The 23,292-nt window shown below is 38.6% G+C and overlaps 1 protein-coding gene across 1 annotated transcript in view; it reads right to left on the bottom strand.

Annotated features, from left to right (window-relative positions):
* KIF13A (kinesin family member 13A) overlaps positions 1-23,292 on the bottom strand; it is a 111,029-nt gene that overhangs the window by 47,737 nt on the left and 40,000 nt on the right. Inside the window, exons 2-8 of the mRNA XM_035893507.1 lie at positions 21,958-21,970; positions 14,413-14,473; positions 4,433-4,525; positions 3,749-3,929; positions 2,626-2,713; positions 1,198-1,332; positions 551-663 (exon numbers count right to left, since the gene is read on the bottom strand). Coding sequence (XP_035749400.1) covers positions 551-663; positions 1,198-1,332; positions 2,626-2,713; positions 3,749-3,929; positions 4,433-4,525; positions 14,413-14,473; positions 21,958-21,970 — 684 coding nt within the window. The remainder of the gene's footprint in view (positions 1-550; positions 664-1,197; positions 1,333-2,625; positions 2,714-3,748; positions 3,930-4,432; positions 4,526-14,412; positions 14,474-21,957; positions 21,971-23,292) is intronic.

The raw sequence follows: 23,292 nt of genomic DNA, 5'->3' as shown, positions 1-23,292 counted from the left end.
GTGCTAAATTCTTGCTTTTGGGCAATAACACAGTAATTAGGTAAAAAAGTGCCTTGAAACTTGTCATTGCTTGAGTACAAATGCCCAAGGCAATGCTAAACTAACACAGCTTCATTCTGATCTGGTTTTCTTAAACTGTGAATTATACTCTTACATATTTTAATAAATGTTGGAACAAAGCCATTCAACTCTGCAACTTTGCATTCTTCCTTGAGCAGATGATGAGACAAACACATGAGCCTGGGGACAGGGCGTATAAATGAATCACAAAAGGTATATGCTTAATTAAAAGAGCACTGCTGTCACTTTTTCCAGATAAAATTCTTATAGCCCTCATCTGAGTCAAGTATGAATCAGGGTCCCTATGCCAATGTAAGGAAACACGTGGTGGTTAGCACAGAGCGGCTGAAAGAGCCATATCGAACTGCTTCTGATGAGGTCCATCATTCGAACTGATTTGTGACAAGCACACCAAGAGAGGAGGCCAAGGAAACAACAGTGATTCTTACAAGATTAAACTTTGCAACCTGCGCATAATCCCATGTCTTACTTGTTTATGTTGCTGCCTTCCTTCAAACGTTCTCCTGCAGCTCCCGTTTTGGACACTCTCTCGCTCCCAGCCAAATCCACCAGGCTGACCTTGCTGACTTTCTCTCCAGAATTCTGCGCAGATAGGACATGGGAGAACAACAGCTAAGAAACACTGGCACAAAGTGCTAACACGTCTGGCCCTGGCACCATGAAACACTGTTCTTCACAATAATGTGGGTTAAAGTATCAAATTCAAGATATGAGAGAAGAAGGAATTGTCAGAGTTTTTGTAGCTCTTTAAGAGTCACTCATATATTTTATTGTAAAGGGCCGAAGTACTAATGAACCAGAATAAGCTGTGTGGTAAATAACCTTACTGGCAGAGTAGGCCATTAAAACACATCAGCTTCAGCAACAGTGAAGACCTAAGGCAGTTTCATGGTGGCAATATAATCTTAGAAAGCAATTCAACTGTTTGCTTTATCTGGTGTGCTTCCTCACTCTTCCAGGGCTCTCTCAATCTTATGGCCTTGCCAATACTGCTTTGATTACCGGACCCCATAGCATTAAAGGCAGTAGCACAGCTAAACAGATAATCTGTGTGGAAGAGGAAGGAAGAAGAATAATTCACCACAATTTCATAAATCAATCAACAGAAATACATACACCAGAATGCAGGTCATAAAGTGTCTGAGTCACTATAATATTGAATACAGCATGAGAGCGGCTGCTTTCTTCATTCATGTTGGTTGCAGCAACTGTTCGTGATTTGTTTCCCTCCGACATCAGTGACTCAATATCCTAGAGCAAAAAGAGTAAAAAATGATGCTAGGATAAAAGCAAGTCTTATGCTTGCTGAACAAAATCCCCATTGAGATGGAAGGGTGTGTACATGTGGGAGAGAAGAAAGAAGGGAAGGTGGAAGTAATGAGAAAATTCTTTGCACATTTTGAGATGTATTGGTACAGCCGATATATAATTCCGCATTTAAGTGCTGCGCTTAAATTAAGAGCCCAGCAACTACATTCAATGCACCTTCTCCTTAGCTGCTGCTGAAATATGTTGGCAACATCCACATTACAAATCATATTGTTTAATGCCAGTAATCAGGCTAGCACAGATCTACTTATACAAGTGAACACAATGCACCTCTTTACTGAATTGCACTAATACTATCTTCACTTAATTGGCTCAAAGGGTTACCTCACTTGGAGCCTGTACCTTCCCACATATGCAAAAACAAAGACAACTATGCAGAGTCTGATACATGTGCTTGCTGAGTCTTCCAAGATAGTTTCATGAAGTCATCAGCTAAAAACCAGGTATGAACAAAATTTCCTAGAATTTGAACAAAGGTGCGCTTTCAGAGTACGCAATTTACCATAGAAGCTGCAAAAGCAGTTTCTGTAACTCTGTAATATGCACAGACGCTTCAGAAAAATAAAAATACCCATAAAAAAGCAAAATGGTTCCCACATAACACCACACAAAGAATGAATATTTTTTAAAAAACAACATTTCCAAATCAGCTTCATCATAAAAAAAAGAAATGCCTACACAATTCATACAACTGCACTGCTTTAATTATTTCCATTGTAGCTACAGTAGTTCATTGGCTTCCACAAGACTGATGTCTTTGAATGTGTTTTGGTAACTCAAGTGGGCTCAGATGCCGTCATGATTTAAATTACGAATTATATAAACCATGTTGTAGCTCCTCATGCAATATACCTGTATAAAATAAGAGGTCGTATTCAACAACAAAATCAAAGGAATTCATGCTGGAAGACTAATATTCTTATTTTGGAAGCCTCATATTTCCTGTGTCAAGGAAACAATGTGTTCTTAAGTGTATACTGTATACATTGAAAAGTGCAAAATAAAGAGATACCACTATTATATTTTTAACCAACATAAAGGCAAATCCAATGCTTTTACATGAAATAAATACTCCTAAAGCATTAGATATGGTCTTTGTGATTACTGGAGACCATAAACACTCAAGAACCAAAATGTCTGAACAGACACTTATAAGATTCCTATTGCTTATGCACATAGGTGTTATTTATACACTTGTCATTGGTTTAGATTTACCTCAAAGTTTGTAACAGCCAGCTGAGACAGGCCATCTACATATGGTCCCAACACTTTGTGCTCTCGAACCTTAAGGGACTGCCGACTCCTATGGAACAAAGCAGACTTCATGCACAATCCACTAGTGTGAACTTTATTGAAAAACAAAAATTGTAGTATAAAATTATAAGAATCTTCTATATTGCAGAAATCAATTTATGTCTTTTTATTGTAACAGGAAGAAAAAACTCCTCCAGAATTGTTTTTAACTCAAATTATCAATAAAGACTCAAATTAATCTAACCAGTTTTAATCTACATAAGTGAATTATTTTTAATGCACCCTCCCACCCCAGTATTTGTGGCTGGAACAAAGCCTGAAATGCCTTATTTGGAAGAAAGAATGCTGACGAAAAAGGAAACAAAAAATTGCCCCCCACCTCCCCAGCAATTTGCTAAAGCTTCAATAATTCTTGCATTTTCCACACTTTATTGACATATATCAAGTAAGTCTCAAATCTACCTTTTTAACTAGCTTGCATACTTCTTCAACTAGTGAAATTATGTTCAATAATCAAAATATATACCACATATATCAATGCTCAGCCGAAAAACACCTATCAAACTACTCTTTTGACTAACCATCTCCAAGCCAGAGAGCCTAACCAGTATTTTTGTGTAGACAAAATAGAAGAAAGAGTGCCATGAGTATATTCTGAGGCATTACCCTTCCACATTCAAGAAGTTCAACATCTAAACCAGGAGAACCAAGTTGTAAATAAGCTTCAAACTCCTCCTAGTCGATGAGAATTCTTACCTAAATGTGGTCTTGATCGTATAGCAAAAATACCCCAGAACTTACTTGTACATAGTCTTGCTTTCTGGTGGTAAACTACTTCACACAGTATTTGTTTGCATTGTTATGATGGCATCCTAATATTTAAATTGATCCACACCACTTACTGCTTCACATACAAGCTTTATGTGGATATTCTTTCTGGTGTTTGGTGTCTAATCCTTGCTAAAGAAGTCATATAAACATACATTCCGAAAAAAAACCTCTCAGGAACTTCCAAAAGTCATTTCTACTTTCACAGTTCAAGACAAAACCAAGGAAGGCTGTGGGGAAGACTGAAGCTACTCACCCTTTTGGGTCAAGCAGATCTCTGACTTTCTCATTGTAGATTTCCATATAGGACACTTCAACTTTAAAAGTATGAGATTCATTTTCTTCCACAGAGATTCTCTGAAATAAAGCACAACAGAGCCGTGGGATCAGACCCAGCTGCTCTGCATTGCCCATCATTGAAAACGATTTTCCTGAACCTAAAGGAAAAAAGGAGAAGAAAATGCTTTAGACTGTAGTTTCTGGAGCGAGTCATATGTTCATGAAGCACATTTTAATTCTCTTTTCATTCCTCCAGAAGCATATGAGAACAACATGACATGCTACGCCAGACAGCTAGGTTGCTCTTTGGACTACAAGGTACAGATAAACAAAAAGAGAAATTATCTTAAAGGTTTCTTTCATCAGGGCCATTACCTGGGACCCCTTTGGACACACTCAAACACAAAAGACTGAATGAGCATTTGGTATGAACTACTCCCTTCAGGCTTTGAAAGCGTCCCCAGCAGGTAGTAACTAGGAGCATATTTACTGAGCTGCTTTAACAACTTTACACTGTCACTGGCTGTGCTAAATGTTTGATATTTAACATTATGATACTTCAAAATACAATTTTTAAATACGAACTTAATATTTACGTTTTGTTCTTCCCACTGCCCATGTGCAGAAAAATTGTTCTTCCCCTTTAGCACAGGAGACTCACCTGTCTGTCCATAGGCAAAAATACAAGCATTATATCCCTGAAAGGCCTTTTCAAGAATTCCTTCTCCAAGGCACTTGAACACCACTTCTTGACCTAGAATATAATTACTTAAGTTTATTTTAAATTGAACAACAGACTAACATTTACTGAAAGCAAGAAAAAAAAAAAGAAAGTTTGCAAATTGTTTTTTTACTACTGATTGCGCTGATGAACAAACAAATGATTTCACATACAACTGAGTGACAAGTTCAAAACTGTTGCCTGAAACTAGTGTGGCAGCTACCTCTGTGTTTCAATATATTGCTGATTTTCCTGTGAAGGGAGCATTTCTTTGAAAAGTGTCATAGAAGTTGAATGCTTAGAATAGAACACAGATGTCTAAATTTATTACTTAAGTGTAAATTTTGCAATTAATAGACATTCTTTAACCACAAACCATACCCAAAAGAGTTCTGTAACAGAACTGCAATGAAACCCATTAGCGAACTAGGGTATTACAGGTACAACAAATATCATGCTGGAAATAGTAGTAGTTGTTCTCTTGGGAATTGGCCTCAAGTTTCACCATAAGCTATTTTGATTCACCCAGTGGCAAGGTGATGCTGGAACCGAGATAAAAGCATGGGCACAAACTGAAACATAAGAGGTTTCAGCTGAATATGCAGAAGAACTACTTTACTTTGAGGGTGACAGAGCCCTGGAACAGGCTGCCCAGGGGGGTTGTGGAGTCTCCTTCTCTGGAGATATTCAAAGCCCGTCTGGATGATGTCCTGTGCAGCATGCTCCAGGTGAACCTGCTTTAGCAGGGGGGTTGGACTGGATGATCTCCCGAGGTCCCTTCCAACCCTTGCCACTCTGTGATTCTAACCACAAATGGTCTTTGTGTATTGTTCCAGTTGAATTTCTAAAATTCCAGGGTGGTACTGCTCCTTGGATTAACACAGTTCAGAAGTGTTGAATACAGGAATTAAAACCAGAGGAGAATCTGCTGTACTCTGGAATAACTCCATCTCCTTCACCGTGCACATTCATTCAATACTCATTTGACTTACAATCATTTTGTCATTTTATGTATCTATGTTGAGAGAGCACTGTTCAACAACATGGAAATAGCTACAGAGAATGTTAAACTAATGAAGAATGAATCAAGAAGATGTATCAGCAGAAGATTTTAATATATAGGTACAATACCCAAAAATGCTTTCCAACCAGCTCAAGGGCCCTTTTTGAAGTTACCAAGTATCAAAGAGGCAGGGGCCACTCACTATCTTGCTGAGCAAGAAGACAAAATCAAGCAAAGATTGAAGCTGAGTATAATTATTAAGAGAAAAAAGCATTCCACAATGATTGTGAGTGGAGAATAAAACCATTTTTCAGAACAGGAAAAAAATTTTATTACCCACTTCTGAGCAGCAATAAAACAGCAACCTCCTCCATGTTTTCCAAGAAAAAACAGGTATCAAAATGTTATAAAATGATGCACAGTCATGATAACCATAAGAGGACCTACAGAATCACTTATTGCTAAATACCAGGAAAGGAACCCAGTTCGAATCTCACAGGCAAAGCTGGATTTTTTTTTTTCAGAAGAGATTTAATTTTCAAATGGTCAACACTAAAACTGAAAGTCAATCGGACACCGATACATAATTCTAAAATTGTGGGTTAAATACAGCTTTTAAGAGCTCAGCAATATAAACATAAACAAATGGGTCATTAAAGAGTGACATTTATAGTAACCAGTCAAATTATCATGGGAGAAAATAAAATTTGTTTTTAAGTGCACTCACAGAAAAGAACACAAAATATTAAACTTGAATTACGGGTATTTTATCCATTTGCTAATGTAGTGCACTGTTGAGGGTAGCAGCACATCAACCATAAGATTTTGGTATTTTTCATTAAGCAACCTTACTGCTTCCCTCATGAATTTTATTAGTGGGTCTGCAAACTGATTACAAAGTCTGTATTACACAGAATTATGTCTATGTGCACTTACGGTCAAAAGAAATAATGCAGTTCCACTGTCTACACTACTGCATTTTTTTTGCAAATAAACCTATACAGACTGCAATTAATACTTTTGCATATTTACAGGACTTTTCTTCCACAGGTATCTAGTGTTTAAAGAGATAAGCAGGGGTTTTAACTCAATTCTAACTTAATTTACAGAAAAATGGAGAAATACAGGGGGGAAAAAATTTAATTTATTTAGTTAACAGAAAGATTCCCCCTACACCAACCTTTATTGTCTTTAAGACAGGGAATCCCAATCTTCCAGCTGGCTAAGACCATAGAGCCTCTTATAAAGGCGACTAAAGGCCAGACACTGAAACACTCATCCCCCCTCCCATCTTCTGTTCAGAACACAGGCAAGCCTTAGGTGACTGACAGACATGCAGTCAGTGAATCTGGGGAAAGCATACCCAAGGCCATCAGGGAGCCCAGGATCAGTGTACGAGCTGCTAATTCCCACAGGCCAGGATCTCCTGTCTGCTCACCCCTTCAAGGAAAAGGGAGCAAAGTCTGGTGAATTTTTCTTGCAGACCACAGTCTAAATATCTCATTTCCTTTACTTTAAGGAGCAAACCCGTTAACCTGGAATCATGCAGCGAGAAAGATGATCAGACAATGTTGCTGGATGCACTATAACTCCAGTTACGGCACATGTGGCAGTGCCCCTAATACTGGAAGGTGGGAAACCCTGTTAACACAGTGTTAGGGATGCTCTGCTAGTCGAAACCTAAGGAACATTGCTGGATGCCCACTTGGTTCTGAAGATGTACTGGAAAGCAACACCAAGACAATATGGAAACCTTTTCCACTTCCACCAGACAGCTCTAATTGTCTTCATAGCTTCAAGACATGATCCATGCATTTTGACAAGGGAAATTGCAAGCTTGATGCCAACAGCAGAAACATCTAAGAAAGATCAAATGAAAAACTCTCAACCCCTCAGAAGGCCACTTCCAGCAGAAGACTACCCCAAGAATCTTTCCATCAGCTTTTAGGACTGAATATTTTCACGTGTTCAGCACTCTGACACGTTCTGACATTCTTCCATAAAGATGTAAATTTAGGTGATAAACATTTATTTTTTTAGCAATAACCATGCTAAAGATACCCAAGATTTCAGCATCAAAATGGTATCTGTGACTTACCTGAAAGCTAAAGGAAACCTATTCTCCTCTCAGATTTACATTTTTAACCTACATATATTCCTGGAACTTTCAGATGTTGTGCTTGTGATTTTACCACGCACCAAGGGTGTTTAGTATGGCACTTTGAAGCTAAAAAGTTTTTTCACATGTTCTCTACCTACTAAAATGGCTGAGTATTTCAATGGCAAAAACATAAAACAAAGTAAAGGTAGCCAAGTGTGGAAGTGCACATGTTAATAGTGGCTATTAAACTATTAACAATTCTAAAATAAAACCTTCTCATTATCTACCCAGAGAGCAGCATGTGAAAATCTCATTTGGAATCTCTGAGCCAGCATAAATTATTAGAACATTTAAATTTGGAAAATACGTAAGATAATAAAAAGTCCCTGAAAATAGAAAGATAAATACATACCCTGAGACACAAGAATACAACACACACCATTTTCAGAACGAGATATTTTAGTACTCTCTCTTATATCTCTATGCTCTTTCCCCTTCTCTTCCTCCAAATCATTCCCTCACAGTTTCTGAAGCCCCGATCCGCAGATCCAATTTGACAGTGTTCCCAGGGAAACATACACATTGCAGAGGAACCCAAAGACCTGTTCTCACAATCTGCAAAATGAAGCTATTAACAAAGTTTGAACATTCTCAAGTTCACGAGACTGGTGACTGATAGCAGACAGAAGAGAAGAGAGGGAAGTGAGGGGAGGAAAAAGGGCCACACACTTTCCAACAAAACTCCCTTTTAAAAAGGCTGTTAACAGTTATTGTCTTCCAAAGGTTTGCTCATTTAGTGACAAACACATTCAAGATGTACTGTAACAAAAATTAGTTTCATTGTCTGGTTTTTAGATGCCTAGTATTTCTAGTTCACAACAACCCGTCAATCTGAAATAGGGACAATTGTCTCATATTAGCACAGATTCATTCAGCCAGGTCATGACTGCAACATTACAACACATCGCTGCCGTTCCTGAGATGCCCTCCTTTACACGGCAAAAATAGCTAGAACCAAGTAACAACTTGTTATGTACAACACTGAGAAGCCAAGTCTCTTTATGGCTTAATCTCTAACCCAGAACATTTTAACAAGCAAATCTTGACAGCAATAAATTGCAGTTGGTTCCATGATCTAATAGTTAAAATAAAACTTGATCTGTGGAGATCAGAATTATTAAAAGCTCTGCTAGATACCGGTTTCAAAATAATCTCTCTAAAATTGGAAAAGAGATGCCTATGGTTCACCTTAACAAGCACCTAAAAGCACAACAGCTAGCATCATCTAACTACCACAGCCTAACTCTACAGTGTTGACAAAGCACTGAAGTCTTTAATGTTCAAAGCTTTAATCCACCAAAAAGTCCCGAGTGCTTCAAATTACATACCGCAATGTCTACATTTTAAGTGCCTGACCTGTATGGTGCTAAAATTATACTAAATAACTAAGTTTCCCCCAAAATGTCCAGGTCAGGTGTCAGCTGTGTGACACAAAATTAAGTCCTACATACTATGTACAGTTGCCTCAAAAAACTGAAGATGTCAAGGGAACAGTAAGACAGGGATAGGCTTCTCCCACTGTCCTGGTTTCGGCTGGGATAGAGTTAATTTTCTTCATGGTAGCTAGCATAGTGCTGTGTTTTGGATTTAGTACCAGAAGAATGTTGATAACACACTGATGTTTTCAGTTGTTGCCAAGTAGTGCTCAAACTACTCAAGGACTTTTTGAGCTTCTCCTGCTTGGCCAGGTGCATAACAAGCTGGGAGTACAGCACAGCTAGGACAGCTACCCAAACTGACCAATGAGCTATTCCATACCATATAACGTCATGCTCGGGGTGGGGTTAGTTGGTCGGTTGGTCGCGGGCAGGGTGGTCGCAGCTCGGGCTGTGTGATCGCGGCTCGGGGGGAGTGATCGCTGCTCGGGATGGGCTGGGCATCGGTCAGCAGGTGGTGAGCAATTGCATTGTGCATCACTTGTTTTATATATATTCTGTATATTCTCTTACCATTATTATTATTATTATTACTATTGTTGTTCTTCTCTCTCATTAAACTGTCTCTATCATCTCAACCCATGGGTATTACTTTTTTTTTTTCTTTTCTATGATTCTCTCCCCCACCCCACTGAGGGAGGGGGGGAGTGAGCGAGCGGCTGCGTGGTGCTTAGTTGCCAGCCAGGTTAAAGCACGACACCCACCGAACAGTTTAAAGGGTAGGCTTGAACTACAAACAGACAGAGACACTCCTGTCTGCTCAAAATCCACAACCTACAATCTTTCATGAGGGTAGGAGTGTACAGCTCTTTAAGCCACTTGCCTGGTTTGTTTCCTTTTAAAACAGCCACTAGAAGAGCAGTAGTCAGCATACCTATATTTCATATAAAATTACAGCTTAGCCCAAAGTCAGATGTTTAGCCTCTCAGGACAACACAGCCTACAGAAACACAGATCTGAAATTTCAGGCCAAACATAATGCAGCTTAGGGAGTTTAAGAAAAATCCACAGTCAAGTCAATACGGTGTGGGGTCCTTGTAATGGACCTGCCTAAGTGCTACTGTAGTTATTTATACCATCTCTTGAAACCTTCCTAAACTGAAGGGTTTCTTTCCTTCCTTTTAAAAATCCACTTAACTGCAGACTTCAATAGGCTCTTACTGTTGTCTAGGCTTGTAAAAAGAATTCTTTGTTCTCATCTCTGAGAATTTCTCAGCGTCCTCCCCTCCACCAAAATGTCGAGCTGTTATTTGTGTCCATGAGCTTTTCAAGGCAAGCAGGTGTGTCCTTGTCCATGAATTGACTCTTGACCCATTCAAGTCAAGAAACAAATGGTAATAAGAACTCTCAAAACACTCGTTCTATAGCCTACCAGGCAAAGCTCATCCCTTTTCCAAATCAAGGCAAAATCATTCTGTCCTGTAACCAAATTCCCCTCCCTCCCTCAAAAATCTATTTCATTGACCCATTCTTTAGTTTTGTTCCCCCTGCCCCCCCCCCAGATAAGAGGTTCATATGCCCAATTTCCACTTCAGTGGAAAAAAAATTGCTAAAAAAGCAATTGTGCTACCAACAATCTTCTACTGTACCATGATCGTTTTTAAAAAAAAAAAAAAAAAAAAGGGGTGCTTTGTGCACGCCACAAGTTATTGAAATATAAGTTAGAACCTAAATACACAGCTTTAGGTCTTCACAGCAACAGTGGATGACAAACTGACCATGAGCCAACGGTCCGCCCTTGTTGCCAAGAAGGCCAGTGGCATCCTGGGGTGTATTAAGAGGAGTGTGGCCGGCAGGTTGAGGGAGGTTGTCCTCCCCCTCTACTCTGCCCTGGTGAGACCCCACCTGGAGTACTCCGTCCAGTTCTGGGATTCCCAGTTCAAGAAAGATGAGGAACTCCTAGAAAAAGTCCAGAGGAGGGCAACTAGGATGATTAAGGGACTGGAGCATCTCCCCTACGAGGAAAGGCTGAGAGAGTTGGGCTTGTTCAGCCTGAAGAAGAGAAGAATGAGAGGGGATCTCATCAACACGTACAAATATCTTAAGGGTGGATGTCATGAGGACGGAGCCAGACTCTTTGCAGTGGTGCCCAGTGACAGGACAAGGGGCAATGGGTACAAAGTGAAACATAAGAGGTTTCAGTTGAATATGCAGAAGAACTTCTTTATTTTGAGGGTGACGGAGCACTGGAACAGGCTGCCCAGGGGGGTTGTGGAGTCTCCTTCTCTGGAGATATTCAAAGCCTGCCTGGATGAAGTCCTGTGTAACATGCTCTAGGAGAACCTGCTTTAGCAGGAGGGTTGGACTGGATGATCTCCCAAGGTTCCTTCCAACCCTTGCGATTCTGTACCTGTATTTTCAAATACTGGAAAGAGAAGGTAACTTTCAAACTGGAATAAGATCCCTTGTGCTACATAAATGAGAGTTCAGAAAGAAAATTAGCCTTAGCTTCAGCCAGAAAAAGATTAAGATACACTAAACTCATCCTGGGAGATAAGAGAAAAAGATGGCTAATCGCATTTTAGGGTCAGCCCTGCTCCCCCACAGCCTGAGAATTGTTACCAATTACCCATGCAATTAAGTTTATCGAAACAGGAATCTTGCTCTTGTGCAAACAATATTAATAAGTGCCAGAGGTATTGTAGATCAATCAGCAAAGTGAAAAATAAAACCAGCCCATAATCACGTGCGATAGCTTTAAGGATCCTGTAACAAACGTGCATTTCCAGGAGGGCACAAACTTTAGTTTTGTTGACATTAAAAAAATACTAACATCGAAGAATTAACCACATAGATCAAACACAGAATTCAGACATATGTTGTCTGTGGAGCACACCATTCTGTGCGTTTTCCAGTGTCCCACACGTCAACTGACAAAATCTTCAATACAGTATGATATACACAACAACAGATCTATTCAATATAATGCAAGATGAGCATATTTTGGTTTTGTGCAGAGACCAGTGACTGGTAGAGTAGCCTAGTACTTGAGAATCTCTTGTTGAACCCTCCACTGCATTTCTGTGATGCAGATAAAAGGGTTTTTCAAGTCATTAAATTTGTCTCACTTTTTTTATTTCAAGAATTTTACTTAAGCTTGAATTTCATGTATTACTTATGTTTACAAGCACTCTGGACTTAGCTTTCAAGCTTTATACATGTTTCCTTTTAATTGTGCCACTAATCACTGCTCTGGCCAATGACATTAAATTTACGCATCAACATAAGAGTTACTTCGGGCAGGGAGTATTTAATGCATCTGCCTAGCTCCCAGATCAGCACCCCTTCTGTAGTCCATCATCTAACCAAGGAATTACAATTTAGCTCAAAAACTCAGCCTGTCAGGCGGCTTTTTTGTTTAGTACAGTAATTTTAGCCAAGCTGTGAAAAAGACTTAGGGCACCTTAATAATACAGATGTATAAAAACTGAAATCGTGCCGTTTCGGCATTTGGTTTGTTGACTCCAAAACAAGAAACGCTACTGTAGTACAGGATAGTATCAGTTCGTGCACAAACAAATGAACAAGCCAGTAGCTTAGCCTTGAAACAGGTTTGGGGTTGGGGAGGGTGTTTATTTTGATATTCTACCAAATTCATTATGTTCTAGAACATGAGGGCTGGAATTCACAAGTTAACTTCAAGACCATACCAAAAAAAAAAAAAAAAAACAACCCAAAAAGCCGCCACAAAAAAAACCACCACCCCAGAAAAACCAGTGAAAGCATTGCTTTTTATATACAAGTCTTGAAGCTCACATTTTTATCATATTTCTGAAAAAAACCCAAGGACACAATTGGGTTTTGTTTTGGGGTTTTTTTTTCCAGACAGGAACATTAACTGGAATGGGGAAAAAAAAACCAAAACCACCTCATAGCTTTCTGGCCAGTAAGAAAACACAAGAGATGCAGGCAGCAGCTTTCTACAGTCCAGTCCGACAGGAGGTCATTTTATTATCTGCATACAGATAATAAAACTTCATTTCTCAGATAAGAACAATTCAATGACAACTTCTGAGAGAGGCGAGAGAAACCTAGTTTTGACTCAAAAATAAAAGACTTAGAACCTCACCAAATTCACCTGGAGATGGGTTAAACCAAGAAAGAAACAAGTTTAACTGGTATGGGCTGTTTCTCTGGTTTCTCTCTTCTCTGCAAGCGGGTTAGCACCATGGTGCACCCAACTGGTGCAGCTCCCACCTGCACACTGGAGGCACGTGGGGCCAAGATCTGGGTGTATACCATCACCTCCTTCCTTTAAAAGGAAACAGAGGCATGCGGGCACAAAAGGAGGTGCTGCGTGCTCCAATGGCTCTACCAGCCTGAAGGATGAACACTGGGCAGTGCACCTGTCCAGTGCAAACAGTTACTGAAAGACGAACCAATGCAGAACTTTTTTCCTGAAGAAACTTATCTTCGCTCAGGCAAGTAAGAAATACAGCAGAATCTATGACCAAGTGCAACCTCTAAGATTTGGTATTTGATACCAGAGGCTACAGCAGTCAGAGACACATTTTAACACAAGTGTATGACAGTTCATTTATTAGACCACTCACCTCAAACTGTGAGCTAATTAACCCTATCAACCTTCCAGATTTCTTATGGGCCACAAAACTTCATAATATGAATATCTAAACTGAATGCTATTTTTTTCTCCTTTCATAGGCCACAGGCTTGAAATCCCAGCGTTCAGAGCTGTCTCTTACCAAAACAATTCCTCTAATAAAGTATGAATATGCTAATACACAAATCCAGTTATGAGAAAACTAACTACTGGGATTACAATCTTGCCTGGATTATGCACCTTTTGGAAAGGAGAGGTCACAAAGCTGTCCACTCAAAAACATTAGGGATCTGAACGATCAGGCTACGAATGACTTGAAAGACCTGAAATAACCACACCATCTGAGGAGAACATGCTTTATTACTCTCTCGTGCACAGGAATGCAGAGAACTGAAAACACACACATTCATCACCAGTAGAAGTCATCACTGGTCAGAAGTCATTTCCGATGCAGAAATTTCATTTTAAGTGACAGAAACAATCTTCACAAAAGGCTATTTCAGGGGATAAAAAAGGAACACTATAGCCTAGATGAAAAAGCAACCATCCTGAACAGTGTACTGGGTACCTTAAAACTTGCATTCCTTCTGAACTGAGGCACTAGCACTCAGGTGACTCAATCGCTGTAAAAATGAGAAGTCTGCTTCTGTGAAGAAGTCACTTGAGCATCACAGTACAAAACGCAAAAACTTCCACAAAACAAAAGCCCAAGCTCTCATGTGTTCTCAAATTATTTACAATGTATGGAAAATAGTTTACCTGCATATTTTGTGGTGTTTGATTCATCCATGGACCAGAAGCAGTGATCAAAGGCAAACACCTGTAGAAGCACATAAAAAGACAAATTAGGAACTCTGTCTACAAGACATTTCTCTTAAAGCAGTACAAATACAAGACTGTTTAATTGCAGTTAGGCTCTACTGTTTCTATGGATCCTAAATCAGAACTATAAAAAGGCTTCATCAGCAGTAATACTTTTGGGAGAGTTGCATAACTGCAGTACTTCTTTTCTATCTGTATTAGACACAATACAAAATACTGCCTACTGTATCCCCCAATATAGACTTCAGAACACAGCCAAAACCTAGTAATTATCTCCACTCTTCTCCAGGCACTAATGCTGACACAAGTTTCTGCCAACAGTAATGAAACCGCACCAAACGGACTCTATATACAGAATCTGGCAAGACAACTATTTAGCAGACATCAATACAAGACATAGAAGTTTTACCATGGGTTGGACTTCTAATGCTCAAAGAAGAGCATTACTATTTACAAGCCTTAAGGAACAAATAAATACTATCATATTACCTGCCTAAACTAAGAGTACAGTACTGGATCTCAGTAGAGGAAGCTCAAAAACTACAAATAGAAAATGTAGCTCCATTAGACAAACAAGCTATCAGGTCCTGCTCTGATGAAAGGACTTAATATCACTTCAGTCAAGAGTTGAAGCTGGGCAGAAACTGAATGAGATTCAATATTGTGCTCAGTGAGCTTGTGGAGCTGGAACAGTGTCCCATAAAATCACTTAACATGTTGGGATTTGATCCAAGTTACTTTTTCTGCACATCTGAAAACATCGTGGTATAAACATTTACCACTGTTGCCTTGACAGCTTTCTATTGCCACAAACACAACTTAAGCTGCAGTGTATTTTCCACATTTTACCGTGGTAAACTGATTGTGAATAAGTTAATGATATAGATTCTTCTGAATCCTGAGAGGTGGGGAAAAATCCCAACCAATCTTTTTTTTTAAAACTTTGCCCAGGGCATGATTTTCTTTGCCTGGTCTTCCAACAGCTGATCTCCTTAGTGAGACAAACCATGCAGGTCAATGTAGAGCAAGAGCCACAGGCTCTGTCTGCAGAAATGCCAAATTCCCTGCGAGACAAACCCTGAAGTGAGGAAGAAGATGGAACATTTCCTTCTGACTTTCAGGGATGTAGAACATCTTGGATTCCCTGCTACTGCATAATTACTATGCAATCTAATCTACAGATAATATTGTAACCTAACTCATCCCAAAATGTCTGTTGCTGCAAATATTTCAGAAGGATGAAACCAGGCAGCACAGTAACCTCACCTCCTTCCCTTTCCCCCAGCTTAATACAAAACACATCAAATGGCCTGAGAGAAGACTCGATACTGAGACAGCACTTAGTCCACAAGTGTGAAATGAGTTCTGGAATTCCCTTCTGAAGAGAAAAACAAACAAAAAAACCCCATAATAATAATCTAACAGGGAGGTCTGAGTCACTTTCTGCAGCACAAATAGAAAGAGGCAACTTCATGAGTCAGGACATTCCCTGCTGTGACTGAATCAAAGGCGCAGATTTGCCACTGAACTGCAAGCAAAATGCAGCCATTACTTCACCTTATCTTCAGACCTCCACATAAGTAGGGGGTATTTTAAATTATTTTTGTGCATTTGTTCATCGTGCTTCAAATCTAAGCATAGCAAATGCTCCATCATCATTAAGAATGCTCTAACCCTTTTCTTAACTTTTACAGCCCAAGGAATAGTGTTTTCTCACATTCCACTTCTACGGATATTTTCCTCACAGGACTTGGAAAAACTCCATAATCTCTCTACGAACAAATGGCAAGCAGTTCAGTGACAAAATAAAATAATAATTAAAAAAACAACCACAATTGAAAGTATCTAAATCAACCAGATGCCCATTCTTTCGCCTTGAAACTAAGTATTTTCTGCAGTGCATCACACAGTCCCAGTTCAGAAAGGTTGCCCAGCTACACATGCTCATCTGTAATGACTTAAATGTCAATACAGCAGTACTGTAGGCCAATTTAATCTATTGTCCTACACATTTTCCCCTTGGTTAACATGGAAAATCATGACAGGATTATTCAATGACTCATAATTTGAACACTGATCTTGCAAAAAGACTTTAAAAACTAAAATATGTGCTTGCAGCCAAGTGTTTCTCATTTGAAAAGCTGATTTTAGCTGGATTTTTTTTAAAAAAAGTAAAAATCGGTCAAACTGATTTTTAAAAGCTCCAAAGGGATTATGCAATAGGAAGAGAAAAATTCTGTCTCCAGAGAAAACAAATGTCAATATAGCGTTTTAGTATGTTTTAATGCTAAACATAAAAAGCCAGGACACGGACTTAGGCTATTTATAAAATCTGTTCTGGAAAATTGCCAAATCCTTCTAACAGAAGTAACAAGATTACTTTAAAAAAAAAAAAAAAAGCAAAAAAAAAAAGTGGAAACTGCTGTGGCATGCACTATCTGCAAAATACAAGGAGCAGCTGCAGTAAAACTCCCTTCTCCATTACAACAGGCAGACAAAAATTAAAAAATTACTTTGATCGGTGATGACAAAACAGCAACCTTGAACATTCTCAGCAGCGATAATTTAAGGAAGCACCCAACCAAAGCAATTTTCAATTCAACTCAGACCTTTGGGAGAACAGATTCCAAATGCAAGAATTAACAGAGCAAGAAATAAAGCATACAAAAAGAAACTTGGTCCCAATCAGTGAGGCTCTTCCGCACGTATGTGATGAAGGCATTTGATGGGAAATGCCTGTAGGACAGCATCCTACCTGAAGAGTGACCCTTTTGATCATCTTTTCTATACAGAGACAACTTGCTAGTTTCTATTTTCCTGACCTCCAGTGCAGTAACTGCAGGACATGCAGTCCCAAGAAGAGCATACAAGCATACTTGGGGTCAAGATACAGAACCTACACTATGAAGAAGAAAAAAAACCTCTAGGTCTCATCTAAAGTGCTCCCTTCCTTCTCCCATCTTCACTGATTATTATTCCTTGAAAACAAAAGTGGTGGGTATTACTTTCTCTTTTGATAGGTGTGTGCAGAATAATCATCTTTTTCTTATTAATTTATTCTCCACAAGATCTAGTCCCCTGTCAATATGACTATCAAAGCCATCAGAAGTTCTGTTAATGCTAAAGTCTCAGACCCAACAGCCAATACTCAAACTGGGCATTACTGGGCACTAAAAATGCCTTTTTAGCTTTTTGAAGAACACTCAAAAGCAAAAATCTTTATCAATTCCTATCAAAACTGTATCAACCAATTACATCAAAACTACTATTGATATGCATTTGAACAGCAAGATCTGTGACACACAAAACAGAATTTTTTTAAACCTCAAGAACCTTCTGTAAATTAGTTTTTAACTACATTTTTGAAAATCTATTCAATTTAGGTGTTTTAACATTAAAAGAAAAAAAAGGCATATATTTTGCTTGAAACTCAAAGTTTAAAATTGCTACCTGTATCTCCACTAAGATTTCCTGAACTTTCAGTTATTATTCTAAGCATTTTGAGCAAGTCTCTGTGACTATATGGACGAGTATTTCTGCTTCTCTACTGCTCTGATGTCAATTCCATAGCCACTGTACCAGGAAGCTTAATGTATTTTCAAAAGGTAAGCAAAACGGGAAAACCATGAAAGACAGGTATACACCTACTTCAAGCGTCTGCACAGGTTGTCATTCAACCACAAGCAGACCTAAGTTCACACAGGTATTGGCCAGTTCTCAAAACCAGATCCAAAATTATTCTGGGCTTTTAACAAACAAACCTTAAAATCTTCTTATTTTTCCAAGATTCTGTACCTCATACTTCATCCTAACATCTAAAAGGGAAAGCTGGGTAGAAGGAAGCTGCCAAGAACCTGCTACACATATGAGTTTGAGGATGCACTCATATATTCATTATAAGAATTTTAATTCACAAACATTGCAGCACAAACACATAAAAATTGAATGTATTGAGAAAGAATTATCAGGAAGTGCTCGACTGTGGTACTACTGTATCCAGTATATACTACTGTATTCAGATTTCTTCAGCAAATACAGTTTAAGACAGCTGTTGGTTACTATTTTGCTAGAGGTTATGGCTTCTACAGCAAAACAAACAGTGACCACTTCAGTGAAAAATCTGGAGTTTTGTCTCAAATTCACCTGTATCTGTGGCTTAAAATGAGATTGCAGATTTTAAACTAGAAGGACCATTGTACCTGACTGCTACATAGCAGTAACTTCCCACAGAATCAGAAAAGACAGCCAAGGCGCATTCACAATTTAAGTAGCTAAAACAATATTCCGCAGAACTTGTTTTCATTAAAGCCCCTAATCAGTGGATTGAAGAATTAATAGTTTTAAGGGTTTATGCATGCAGGTATACCTATGCAAACTACTTATAGGTAATGAGTACCATATCCAATATTAACTGTTTGCCAGGCTAAGCCAAATTACATAATTAAGTTTAGAAAAGTCTCTAATTTCACATTCAGTATCAGCTGTTTTGCAGCCTAATCCTCAGTACAGACGAGACAGAGTTTGGGGCTTCCAGCATTTAGCAATGCATTACCCAGACTGAAGATAACCCCAAACATACACTGCCCCACCTGGAGTACTGTGTCCAGTTCTGGGCTCCCCAGTTCAAGAAAGATGAGGAACTCCTAGACCATTGTACCTGACTGCTACATAGCAGTAACTTCCCACAGAATCAGAAAAGACAGCCAAGGCGCATTCACAATTTAAGTAGCTAAAACAATATTCCGCAGAACTTGTTTTCATTAAAGCCCCTAATCAGTGGATTGAAGAATTAATAGTTTTAAGGGTTTATGCATGCAGGTATACCTATGCAAACTACTTATAGGTAATGAGTACCATATCCAATATTAACTGCTTGCCAGATTAAGCCAAATTACATAATTAAGTTTAGAAAAGAGTCTAATTTCACATTCAGTATCAGCTGTTTTGAAGCCTAATCCTCAGTACAGACTAGACAGAGTTTGGGGCTTCCAGCATTTAGCAATGCATTACCCAGACTGAAGATAACCCCAAACATACACTGCCTATGCATCTATACAATATTGTAAATGAATAGCTAACGTGTTTAATAGCCATTTCCATCTGACCAATAGATGGCCAATTAATCATGTTTTGGTTTTGCAGGATAAAGTTATGCTGGACAGGTGCTGACATCGCTCACATGTATCTCAATGAAGCAGTCAGTCCGACACGTAGGTGGCTTACAGGGCTACCTGGTTGCCAAAAAGAAAAGCAAGGGAGAACCGAGGAAGGGAAATTTTCATTCACCAGGCAGCTGTTCCCACATCCCTATTACGACCGCTCAGAGATAAATGATAAAGGAGATACATTAGGAAATGGCAAACAGTCTACACCAGTAAGCTTAGTGTAAATGGAAGCCATTAAAGAACCGAAAGAGAAAGAAGTTGGTCACTATATGAAAAACACAAGACCTACCACAGGCCTAAAGAAGTACAGACAGAAAATCTGAAGGCAGCCTAGTGCACAGCTCACAAATCTCAGCTCAGAACCACCTTTCTACCTTTGTCACTAAGTTACACTAAAAGCCTAAGATTAGTAATATATTTAAACACAACATTTGTAGAAATAGCAAAACACCCTAATAACCTTATGTAACTTTTCCTACCACAGCTTCTGAGCTACAAAGTTGAACTGGGATCACAATTCATCCACGGCTGATGATAAAGTAGCTCATTAAAGAGAAAGAAGCTTCCAGTATTTATGAAATTTAATTTAAAAAAAACCACCCTAATTTGAAGATGATCAACTACGTGCCATACCTTAAAAACTGTATAAAACAAGAAACATCCAAATGTCATATCACATCTTTACAAACCCACAAAGCCTGTTTCCACTGATGGTAAGAACCTTCTTCTGTCTCAAACTGATAAATTTCACACATCTTAAATTTCAGCTTTATAGCTCAAGGATGTTAATGGCCATCTAACTATAGCTAACAATAAAGTGGCATATACGCACAAGCATGCTGCTGTTGTGTTTTTGTCAAAGAAATTCAAGGCCATAATTAAGCTTTTACATCATTTCAAGAATAACCTTATCTGCCTGTAATGGAACATGAATGGTGTACTACAGAAAACAAAGGCTCTTGTAAAAAAGTTTTTGTGAAATTACAACAACAAAAAGACGGAGGTTTTCTTGCTTTTTAAAAATTTGTAGCAAGGATCAAACTTTTTTTATATTAGATATATTAACTGGGATTGATAGAAGAACTTCATTAAATGCTTTCCAAAAAATTGAGAAACTAAAAACCAGGTCCAGGAAAAAAAAAAAGTCAGTACAGCATACCATTTTAAACTGTAATATCAGTGTTATTCATTTTTACCTGCTGTGACCTTAAATTACGTATTTTTGTTGGTTTTTTCAAATACAATTATTTCAATCCAGGTTTAAATAGTTTGTTCCATTCTTCCCTGCCTATTGGGAATAATGCACATCACTTACTGAGAAGGTGTTTTCTTCTGACACCTCAAAAAATTAATCAAAAACGATATTTAGATTTTTTTATATATATATGCACATATAAAACAGCTGTCTGAACTATAAAGTAGATAGATATCCATATAAGACAGATACATAGATCAATATCCATCCCAATTTCTATTCCCAGAGGCCTACGGAATGATCTGCTATACCTGGAGAAGTCACATCAGACTTGCATACACTATTTCTTGAAGATCTTCAAATCAAAGAGAATAATGTAAAAGGAAACCTCATTCAGAGCTAACTACAGCCTTCTGCTGTAAGAAGTAACATCCAACAGAAACAGAAAGGATAAAATTGTCATTAAATTGCTGAAGCAAAATACCAATACAGTTTTACGTGTGCTGACAAGATGTAGTTCACATTCCTTTCACTTTATCATTGCTACCAGCCCTGTACCGATACCATATTTGTCACCCCAGTAAAGCTCCTTCTCTATCCAACAGATGTGTAACACTCATTCTCCCTCCCTTCCCTTGCATTACAAACAACACAGAGAGAGAATCTTTTCTAGGCAAATTCCAGTGCACTTTAGCTACTTTTACATAAATTATGAATTCCTAAAGAACATACCTACAAACAACAACAGTTTCTTATTAGATGTATTTTGACACCTTTTAAGTACAGTATTTTAACTTTAAAGCAGAATTATGTGCAACGAAATATTTTACACACAGTACTCATTTACTCCTGCAAATCTTTTTATGAGTGCATTAAAATCATGGCTTGTCCTGGTCACAACTTTAACAAGTCATGTGCTTTGCCTGCATGTCAGTTGGATTAGAATGTATTCTTCTAGAATTATGACGTCTTTAACTTAGAAGAATGAGGAATAGATATTTTTTTTTTAAATGTGTTTTCCTTTGTCAAAGCTGTCTTGATACTATGGGAACATGCCCAGCATTTCTGCATTGCTCAACATTTTCAAGCAGGTACAAATGCAAGAGGAGAAAAAATACTTACCTTAGGTGGTTTTCTAGATGATCAGCAAAAAAATTCAGCAGCGATGACAAGAAGTATGAATACACCATTCACATAAAGGGAAGGGAGCAAGGAAAAAGAAAAGAAACAAAGTCAGTGTACATCATCACTGTAATCTGAATTTTTTTGTAATCCACAATGTATTTAAGAATAATTTTTAACCAGTAATTAGTTAATTAGTAATACAGCCCCACATTAAAAAGAAAGGAAAATATCAGATTCCTTACAGGTATAAAAATCTAACAGCACTGAGTTCCAGAAGGAAGACAAGCATCCATTTTCTTTGTCAAAACACAGCCCATCTTTTGTGGCAAACAAACTGAGCCTGCAAACTGGCAGACCAAGGTGCCAGGGTGAAGCCCCACTCACTTTAGCAGTGCTAACTTGCAAGACAAAGGTAAGAATCAATTGTTTCTTGAAGAGATTACAGAAGTGTGAAGAAAAATGAACTTGTGTTTTCCCTAGCCACAGAAAGCCTATGCAGAGCATAGGAAGCCAATGCAGAAACACCATTACCCTTCACACACAACTCCAACAAGTGCTGCCAGAAATAAAGCAGAGACAACAAACCCCTAAATTGAAGGCACTAAAGAAGCCTCTCTATCCACCCGGCAATAAACACTCTCTACACAAAATTCAAAGATGTCAAGAGGCTATGGTCTCAGGGCAGAAACACATGGGACGTGTTTTCATCCACGAGACTACATGTACTAACTCCACCAAGTCAGAGGGGGGGAAAATACCACACTTTGAGCAGTTTTTGTAGCAACCCACAATACAATGGCTCAGCAAAAAAAAAAGCTAAAGAGTAGCAAATCCGCAAACACAGCTTAAGCAATCTTTTCTGCCTACTCTCAGCTTGCACCTTAGATGACATGTCTGCCCCAAACAGAAGTTACACAGCTGGTACAGAGTGCTGGTATAATGCAAACACACTTTGCCTCCGAGCCAAACCACGCATTGCAGCCTCACCCTTTCATTAACAGTGGCTACACAGGCTCAGCTCATAGCTAACTCCTGTCCAGGTGGCTCAGAACCTGCACAGAATGCGCTCTGAAAAATACATTTAGCTATACCTTGAATATTTTTCACTTCAATGAATTTTCAGAGGTGATACAAGTCCAACGTTACCAGCTTGTCTAGGCAGAGTTCCAGCACCAGCTCTGCACTTCCAATTCCTACTTGGAAGAGAAGTTCCTATAGAAGGAAGTGATCCAAGGTTTTTTGGAAAGCTTTTAAATACACTCATATCTTGAAAAATAATTCCAGAATACATCAGCTTTCCTAGGCAACTCCTGATAAGACTGCCATAAAGGT

The sequence above is a fragment of the Egretta garzetta genome, unplaced genomic scaffold (assembly GCF_000687185.1).
Source record: "Egretta garzetta isolate BGI_Z169 unplaced genomic scaffold, ASM68718v1 scaffold14, whole genome shotgun sequence".
Classification (NCBI taxonomy): Eukaryota; Metazoa; Chordata; class Aves; order Pelecaniformes; family Ardeidae; genus Egretta; species Egretta garzetta.
Note: the sequence above shows the minus strand (reverse complement) of the source record. Positions and strands in the feature narration are given on the sequence as shown.